The sequence below is a fragment of the Abramis brama genome (genome assembly GCF_963993115.1).
Source record: "Abramis brama genome assembly, chromosome: 20".
In the NCBI taxonomy this organism is placed as follows: Eukaryota; Metazoa; Chordata; class Actinopteri; order Cypriniformes; family Leuciscidae; genus Abramis; species Abramis brama.
Window position 1 is genome coordinate 11,725,055 of NC_139982.1, and position 9,710 is coordinate 11,734,764.

The 9,710-nt window shown below is 35.9% G+C and overlaps 1 protein-coding gene across 1 annotated transcript; it reads left to right on the forward strand.

The window, feature by feature from the left end:
* The first annotated feature begins 1,968 nt into the window (after positions 1-1,968).
* Positions 1,969-6,148, forward strand: svip (small VCP interacting protein). Its single transcript, XM_084094981.1, has 5 exons — positions 1,969-2,108; positions 2,374-2,437; positions 3,125-3,175; positions 4,907-5,020; positions 5,724-6,148. Exons 1-5 carry the CDS (start codon positions 2,086-2,088, stop codon positions 5,736-5,738), a joined length of 267 nt encoding a protein of 88 aa, XP_083951107.1. The 5' UTR covers positions 1,969-2,085; the 3' UTR covers positions 5,739-6,148.
* Positions 6,149-9,710: the final 3,562 nt, after the last annotated feature.

Consider the following 9,710-nt stretch of genomic DNA (forward strand, 5'->3'; position numbering starts at 1 on the left):
CCACTGGAGTCACTTGGACTATATTAACGATGTCTTTAATGCATTTTCTGGGCCAGCAAGTTATAACGTCTTTAGAAGCCTATGGAGGAGTGAGACAGCACTCAGATTTAATCAAAAATATCTTAATTTGTGTTCCGAAGATGAACGAAGGTATTACGGGGTTGGAACAACATGAGGGTGAGTAATTACTGACAGAATTTTCATTTTTGGGTGAACTAACCCTTTAAGAAAAGTGGCTGAGATAAATTTTTGTGCCATCTAGTGGTTTAAAAGAGTAAAACGTCAAATGTGCCTTTTACCCCAGTGCACCTTTAGCCCCACTGTACCCTGGTTTGTTCTGCTTTGTTACCTATGACTCCAACTGACATGTTATTCATAAATATGTTTTTAGTATTTTATTATACTAGATTGATTGATTAGGTGACAACATGCAAATTTGCATGTTTTTTTGTTTTTTTGCATTCTTTTAAAAAAATTATGTTTTGTATGTGTAGCTGTGAAATTTTCACATTCTTTGTAACCATGTACTGTAGTGACTCGAGCAATCATTTTCATTCATTCATTCATTCATTCATTCATTCATTCATATGTTGTGTGTAGACTATACCCTTGCCACAGCTAAACTATGGTTACCATGCAATAACAATGGTAGTTTGTTTCGGAATTTCCTTGAACGCTATAGCTTTCCACAAACTAGCATATCAAGCAGTCACTCCCCACAAAACATCTATTTGTACAGAGTACTATATATGTACTTTTTTTATTATTATCAAGGTAATCAGTCAGTACCATGGTATACAGTATCAAAGTGTAAAGGAACTACACTATCAATATACAATGGTACCGTGCACGTTCATGCACTTCCATACCGCAGCATGGCGCTGTTGAGCTTCACTGCTCTCAACTATCAGAGCTGCTGGAAAACTGTCATCCTGACAACTTCACTTTCAACTCCACAATGGATGTTTCCTGCAGTATTCATGAACTTTTATATACTAGAGTTGATGAAAGTTTATAAAGACTCTGGAAACACTGTAGCTGTTGTTGAAGATAGGCTACAAATTGAATATCAAGCATTTGTTACAGATCTAAATTTCCTGATACAGGGTAATATAGGGAGGACAGGTTTTGCTTTCAGTATTCCATCCTTAAACATTTATTTTAATAGGATAACATCAGTCAGTATACACAGTAGAGATTATGGCAATCGCAACAGCATTATAGTGGATAGAAGAGATACAAATCAAAAAGTTTTTTGTTCTTTTTTCATGTTTGGCATTAAAGTCACTGCAGTCATTCAAATCTCACAGTAGACAGGATATAGTTAATGAGATATATGAAAATCTTTATAGATTTAAGAATATGAACATCATGATAGCCTAATATTTATGTGGATACCAGCTCATAGGGGATAAAGGGCAATGAAGTGGTTGATGGATCAGCAGAACAGACTTTGGAAAATGAGGAGATCATGAATATCTCACTTGGTAAATATGAAGCAAAAGCAATAGTTAAAGCATAAACCTACCACTAAGGAGTGGCAACAAAAATGGGATACAAGAAGCGCAGGACGTCAACTTTATGAAATACAATGAGAAGAAGTGAGGATAACTTAAAGAAGTATCAAAGTGGAAAATATTTTAACAACATTAAGGGTTGGACATACCATGCTGAATAAAACTTTAAAATGAATAAATAAACATCCAACAGGATTATGTGAGCACTTTGGAAGAGTCGTCAGTAGAACATGTTATTTGTGTCTGTCAAAAGTATTATAATGAACAAAAAACAATGAAGAATGAATTTAGAAAGGTGGGAATGGAAGAACTAAAGCTTTAAATATTACTTATGGATGAGAGAGTTTATTTCTTTATCTCAAGAGAACAGAGCTGATTAAGAGTAGGCCTATCCATCCATCCATCCATCCATCCGGTAAACTCTGGTCCACACTTCAATACAGTAGATGGCGATAATGCACCTTTACGTTGGTGCCACCCGCTATAAAACCGAAGAAGAAGAAGAAGAACTTCACTTTCAGCTAAACTAATATCAAATTTATTTACACACCAAAATAAAAAAAAACATATGTCGGGAGCCGTGAGAAGGAGGTTTGATGAAGATTATATTAGTCCGTTAGTGTGGTGAACGTTATTTATCAGTAGCGGTAGCTGGCTAAAGTAACGTTAGCTCAGCACAGCTTTGTTTACAGTGCTAGCTCTGTTCAGCTTTGCCTTTGACAGTGGCTTTATATCAGCATAGACAAGCTTTGAAACTGTAGAGTTCATCTTAGCGGTCTGGCATCATCATATGTGATCTCAAATTTACTGTAATTTGGCTGAAAGAGTTGTGTTTGTCCCTGTGCTACAACATCAGTATGGGTATGTGTTTACCCTGTCTGAGTGGAGCTGGAGATGAGGGAGTAGTCACACCAGACCCTGTGAGTACTTTTAATATATTTATGCGTTCATTTACATTACATCTTTAACTGTGTTCATCTTTCAAGTGTTAGCATTTCCTAAACGGAACGCCAACTTCGTTATAATGGTACTGAGTGACATTATGAATGAAAATATAATGACCTGCACATTTTGTGGTCGTGAGGCTAAAACGATTTTTTATTACTATTATTTTTATTTTATTTTTTTGTGAAATACTCTCATGTAGTTACAGTAAACCCACTGTTTAACCCAACTTTAACTTACATTTCAGCAAGTATGTGGAATATGTCCTCATTTCTTTATTTTTGTTTGGTAATTGTTTTTAATCCATAAAATAAAGTTACATACTCTCACATTTTTTATTTTATTTTTAATTTAGGCAAACTAACTTTTCAAATATCTTTGTTTAACTAGGCCTAGTAATAAAAAATAAAAAAATGTGACCGGTTCCTGAATGAATACTATTGATAATGTTTAGTCTGTTTTTTTCCCTGCTCGTCAATGTTGTCCATTTGATTTATTTACTTTTAATGAATATGTTTTTAAATCATATCTAATTTTAAGTTATTTGTGCAGAAATGTATAAATAGGTGTAATTTATATTCGTAAAGATTTGGGTCTCACTTTTGTTATTTTTGGAGCTTGACAGACGTTCAGGTGATTTTGAAAACATTTATTTTTCACAGGAGACAAGGAGAAGACAGCTAGCAGAAGCTGCAGAGAAGAGACAGAAAGAGGTTTGATTTTGAAACTTTTTTTTAGTGTAAACTTAAATAGCTTTTGTTAGATTCATGTATTAATCAAATTGAGCTGAAAATGACCACCAAATGGGGTTGAAATACCTTGTCTTCGAAATACTATTGGTGAATTGTGCTTCAGTAGAGTTCTACTATTATTTGTGGATCAGAACAAACTCAGGATTTGACCACTTATAATGGAGTCCTGTCATCGTCACCAGCTCGGACCCCAGTTGTTGTCAGTAGATAGTTCGTCACTGAGGCATTACACATTTACAGCCACAATGACAATATAAGATCAAATTATAACACTGATAGTCTAACAGGTCTCAGCAGCACCACGCTGTATATTCAGTACTATAACAGGGCTCGACATTAAGCCTTTTCATGTCAAAATCTGTCATTTACTTGTCAGAGTAAAAAAAAAAAAAAAAAAAAAAAAATATATATATATATATATATATATATATATATATATATATATATATATATATATATATATATACACACAATTTTTTGTAAATATAATTTGTTGTAAAGTAGTACTTGTATATTATGTAATATTCAATATACAGGTATCACTTTACAACAAATCTGTTTTGTTATACTCATCATCTTATTATACAATCCTGCTCTACTTCTTTCTGCTTTTATTCACTCTTCTTCAACCTTTCAAGGAAACAAATATCTAAGAAAGAGAAATAGGGATCCCATTTTAGATCATTTTTAAACACCCAGTGTTTTATGGTGTAGTGATTTTAGTTTTGCCACATGTAATTGGAGGGCCATTTCACTGTCTCTCAGAGGTTTAAGGGAAAGCATAGAACTGCTAAAGCGTCACGGTAAGTACACGTCCTCCTCCTCCTGTCCTCCTTCCACACTTCAGGACGCATCCCACAGCTGAAACACATGACACTGATTCTCACTGCTGCTGGAATCTCATAATGCTTGTGGCCGTACAGTTCTTTTTTCTGTGATTATCATTAACAAAGTCCCATTACCTCCGTTACTGAATTTATTAGTATTATAAAGTTTGACTCGTGTAAAGGTTCACTTTGAGTTGATGTGAGTCAGTGAGTGAGTTGTTAACAAAAGAACCACTTCGATTCAGATTGAAGAACTATTGCAAGACTATATCTATATCTATATATATATATATATAAATATGTTTTGCATTTGTATAAATATATTTGTTTAGCTTTATAGAGCTTTTTACTGCGGATGCCATTGAAAACACGGTATACGTTAATCCTTCACAGCCTCGCTTTAATACCTGTCATGGCGCTGCTCTCAAGGTCACGGCACCTTTATTTCTATAGCGCTTTATACAGTACAGATTGTTTCAAAAGCAGCTTTACAGTGATCAGCAGGAAAATAATGATTCAGTGATACAAACCGAGTTCATTTCGGCTGTACAGCAGATCTAGATTAAAACTGTCATTGCATAAGGTCAGTGATGTCATTGGCTAATTATCAGGTTAGTTATATTTCATTGTCTGGTGTTATTGTAGATGGGTGAGTTTTAGTTTTTGCACACTCTGTACTCACATTTCCAGCTTGTCTAGGGTGCACCATGACTCAGCACGTGAGCACTGAATAATATCACACACTTCAACTACTAGTTCATGCTTTGATTCATTTTTGAAATTTGCTTTTGTTCTTACTGAATAAATCAAGTGTTTGGGTAACAAGTGTGGTGTGGTAGCAGTATTTTGTGTGATCTTTGTGTAGATTACCTACAGAGGTGTCAAAAACCCAGAAGCCTTGGAGAGGAAAAAGAAGAAACAGGAAGAAACCGAGAAACAGACCATGAACTCTGTTCCTTCTGGAGGCGGGGGGCTAAGGGTAACTTATTCATTCATTTATTATTAGTTTTTGCATAGCACAGAGTCATTTTAATCAAAGTCTGTATCACTTCTGTAGACTTTAATTTAAAATACAACATACAATTATGATTATATTTTGATATTTTGACACATGAATCAATATTCATTTTTATAAAATACTCTACTGTTGGCATCAGTTTTTTTTTATCTAATTAAAATTAATACATTTATTCAGCAGTGATGCATTAAATTGATCAAAAGTGACATTAAAGATATTTATAATGTTACAAAAAATGTCTACATTAAATGCTGTTAATTTTAACTTTCTATTACAGTTTCCACTCAAATATTAAGCAGCACAACAGTTTTCAACATTGATAATAATAAGAAATGTCAAATCAGCATATTCGACTGAAGACTAAATAACTATAGTTATAAACTATAGAAATAGTTTTAGGTTCTAGGATTTAATTAAAAACATTGTATTTCTTTAATTCTAGAAAATAAATTCTCCAAAGGATTAAACCCAACCTGATAAATACATAAAAATACATTTCTAAAATAAATAGAAAATATTTGATATAATATTTGGGTTGGCCTTCTGAGTCGGACAACCTTTTCTGAAGGTTAAGGACCTTCTTTTATTGATGTTTGATGCTAATTCCCCACTGAATGAAGAGAAGTACGATTATTTTAGTGTTCTCTTCTCTTCTTCTCTCCAGTGGCAGGTTGGCTAACACAGGCTGAAGGGAAGATCACTGGTGTGTTTACATTGGGGATCAACCTTGAACCTTCATCTGCAGCATTTCCCGCTGACTTGAGAGATTCTTAAAACTCTTTGTGCTTTCTTTCTTTATTTTGAAGTGTACACTAGCCAGGGGAGTTTGCATAGAGACTGCCAAGCTCTTGCACAAAGCTAATCCTCCAGCTCTTCTGATTCGCCAGAGTGCATCCAGGCCACGCCCCTTTAATGCCAAGATGGGCTAGCTAGTGGGTTCCTGGGATACCGAGTTTAGCTATTAATGTATTTTTTTCACAACCTATTCCGTTTATGTTCATGCATCATTTTCACAGACGCAGCTTTTGTACCAATGTGCTCTCTATTTTTGACGTTTTTCATTTTAATACACATTTATACAACTGAAAAGCATGTTTTATATTGGATTTTGGGTCATTTAATCCATATCTAGCCGTTTATATTTAAGCATCAGTTACCAGTGTTTTGGTTTTTAAGCTCAGGATTTTTCAGTGAGCAAGTGGGAAATGGTGTGTGATATTTAAGAGTGAAGTTAAACATGAATGAAGGATATTCTGTCAGTTAGCACTTTCACTGCCTGTTGATTGTATGACTTGCTGAACCAAGTAGAATGTGCATTACTTTATCTTATTAGACCTCCATTACTCACCCTTTCTGAAGGGCTTTGGTTGTCTAAAGTTAAGAAAATCTTAACTTGCATTTAAACTCAACATCCATATTTCTGGGCCATGCAACAGTGACATGACATATGATATGATATGATATGACTTGTCAGTTATGTAGCAGCCTGAGCTATTGTGATTAGTGTGAAAGATATTGTATCTATAGGAACTCTGAGTGAATTCTTCATATTGCCCTTGATGCATTTCTTTTTAAGAAACGGTTTATGTTACGGTTTAAATTAGTTGTTACCTCTGCCTACAGCAATCACAGTCTGTGCTTGTGACAGGGAAATCGGTTTGCACCAAATAATCAACAGAAATATCTTCCCAGGGGCCTGTACCATGAAGCCGGATTAGGTGGCTAGCCAGCTATGTTTCAGTTTAGTTTCCGCCAACCCTGGGTTTTAGGTACTATGAAAGTAGCTCGGCTTTAATCGGTGTTCGTTGCCATGGTATCTTACGCTGCACGGCTAACCTGCTCCGGGGCAGGTTATGTTCTGGATTCGAGATCTCAGACTGAAGTTTGACCAATCAGCTGAGAGCAAAGAAACATATAGGTGACGTAACTTATTCACCTTTTCTTCCAAATCCGGTGACATCTCAGCGCAAATTGTTAGACGAGTACTTCGTAAAGAAATAATTTTTAGCATGACAAAATCCCCTTGCCTTTCCTGATAATTATTTGTATGAAAGATACAGATTTTCCGCGGAAGCAATGTCTTATCTTTACGAACTTCTTGAGCCGCACATAAAGAATTTAACACGTCGAATTCATGCACTTACTGTACCGCAAATATTGCGTTGCGTTTTTTTTTTTTTTGCAAGTGGTACATTCTTGCACGGTGGGTGACGCACAGAAGCTAGGGGAAAACATATGTTTGTCGAACCATTCGCAAGGTGGTCCTCGCTCTGCAGGAGTACATTAATAGTTCCATTAATAGTGTTTCCCGGACATTTATCGACCATGTCCATAAAAGAGGACTTTTATAAAATTGCCGGTAAGATATTGAAAGGGTGACATCACATGAACACTTTTTTTTTTTTTTTTTAAGAAGCAAATTTCACAAATGTAGGCTACTATACAATACATGTTAAGAATTATTTTAAATATTTTTTATTATTATTCTGTTAATCTTATGATAGGATTCCCTAGAGTCATTGCAACATGCAGTCTATTGCTCCAATCTCCACTGCTCTAGGGGAACATGAGGCAGATTATGTTAATAGGAAGTCCTATCACAGCCTTAATGTTCAAGAAGAGATGATGTGAATATGTGAGATGATTATTTTCTGAGAGATGAATCTTTAAATTAATAGTAGCCTAACATTAACAGATATAACAATGATCTACTAAACATTTCATCTGCAGACGACTTGTGGTCATGAATGTATGATCACAAGTTTGGATGCCAAATGGCCTGGCTCCAGTGCTTGTCTCACAAATTTTCCGTGAGTCTGTGTTGTGTCAGCGCTTTGAGGAAAGCAAGTTAAATTTGGTACAGTACAAAACACTGTTAATTTGAACTGAGATAGAAAAACCTACACAATAACCCCCTATCATGACCCTCAGACAGGGCCACAGCACCGCTTCAGTGTGGCCCTCAGTAAAACCAGAGTGAAGATAGAGATGACCTTTGGCATCCTAAAGGCACGTTTCAACTGTGTTCGGCGCTTCAGAGTCACCAGAGCGGCCCACCCAGCTGGTGCAGATGTAGAGGCAATCACCATACAATATTACACTTAATAAAAGCACATTGAAACTGAAGATAGGTCTCAAACTGTTTTATTGGTTTTGTGGGATGGGAGGGAGAAAGAGCAAGAGAAAGTTGCATTAATAAATATTCATACTAAAGTGTTACTTGGTTAAATAAATTCACATACTGAGATCAGTTTTATCCAGCTGTTTGATCTCCAATTTTTTTTTTTTTTGGAGCCTTCTCAGCTCACAGTCCAGTCTAGTTCGTCTCCTTTAGTGAACAGTCTAGTTCAAGACTCCTTTAGTGAGCAGTCTAGTTCAAGACTCCTTTAGTGAGCAGTCTAGTTCAAGACTCCTTTTGTACAGGGCCCTGACTGAGTCTGTTTCCACCTGAAACATAATTCCACCACAAACATGATCATTACAAGTTTTCTGGAGGCTCAGAAAAAGTTCCTTGACTTCCTACAAACACAGGACTGACTGTAATTTATGTCAAGGGTTTTAAATCCTTACACATTTCTTCTGAAGCCCATTGAGGTAGAGGCCTCCATTTCTGGGGCATGTTCTGAAAAATCCTACAATAAAAGAGATGTGTAAGGGCCAGTCCCTTTTTTATGCCACACATTTAAATGTTTGCCATAATAAAAAGCCCAGTGCATTCACATCAGAAACTGTCTGAGAACACACAGACAGAGTGTCTTCATTTCCTCCACCCTAATAAATAAAAATAGGCCAATGTAAAGCATAACTGTTGTAAAGCAGGTTATGTTTGGTGTTCTGTTTGCTGCATACTGACCTCTGTGTGGGAGACTGTGTGTGTGTGTGTGTGTGTGTGTGTGTGTGTGTGTGTGTGTGTGTGTGTGTGTGTGTGTGTGCTTCAACAGGGACACTGTATTTCCCTCTGCAGAACATACAGTCAGCCATATTTAAAACTTAAAAAAGTAGTAATGTATTGCACACGTACCCAGTGTTACTTGCTTAGAGGAGCCAGCACCAGGGTCAGACTGTACAGCACCTGTAATCACATCCATAATCGGCCGTCCCTTATTGCCTACTCAGAGACAACTCCTCCGCCAGTGTATTCTGGTTTTCTGAATTTAACTCTTTATTTCTGTTTGCTGCAAACAAGTGTTTATGATAAAATGTTCACAAAAGTAATAAAAGGTTGCGGTAAATACTCACCACTTTGAATTATATTTTTATATTTTGTCTTTATCTGCTGCCAAGAACATTTGGAGTTGGGGTTGCATCTAAAAATCAATGAATATTAATCTTTCTTAGTACATCCATGCACATTTTTATATATTATAAAAATAGGCTATAGGCTATATTACACGTATAGGCTACACATACATAATTTTACATAAATATATAACGTATTTGTTTAACTTACACATTAACATGAATCAGCAATCTTTCTCCAACAGTCTTCTCTTGCTTTGGCAGCAGAGAACGTATTGTTTCGAGCTTGAAATACATATTTAAATTCATCGTAATTCTGAATGATTATCTCTCGTTCCTCCGCGGAAAAATATATCGCTCTCGCTCTACCCGCAATTGGTTGTTCAGTGCCGACGTCACTCTTTTATGTGCA

Excerpts from the sequence above, each read along its gene's own strand:
- svip (XM_084094981.1), top strand. The coding sequence starts at position 2,086 with ATGTCGGGAGCCGTGAGAAGGAG. Across the intron at positions 2,109-2,373 it reads TCGGGAGCCGTGAGAAGGAG|TATGGGTATGTGTTTACCCT; the intron begins GTTTGATGAAGA and ends CTACAACATCAG. Across the intron at positions 3,176-4,906 it reads CAGAGAAGAGACAGAAAGAG|ATTACCTACAGAGGTGTCAA; the intron begins GTTTGATTTTGA and ends ATCTTTGTGTAG.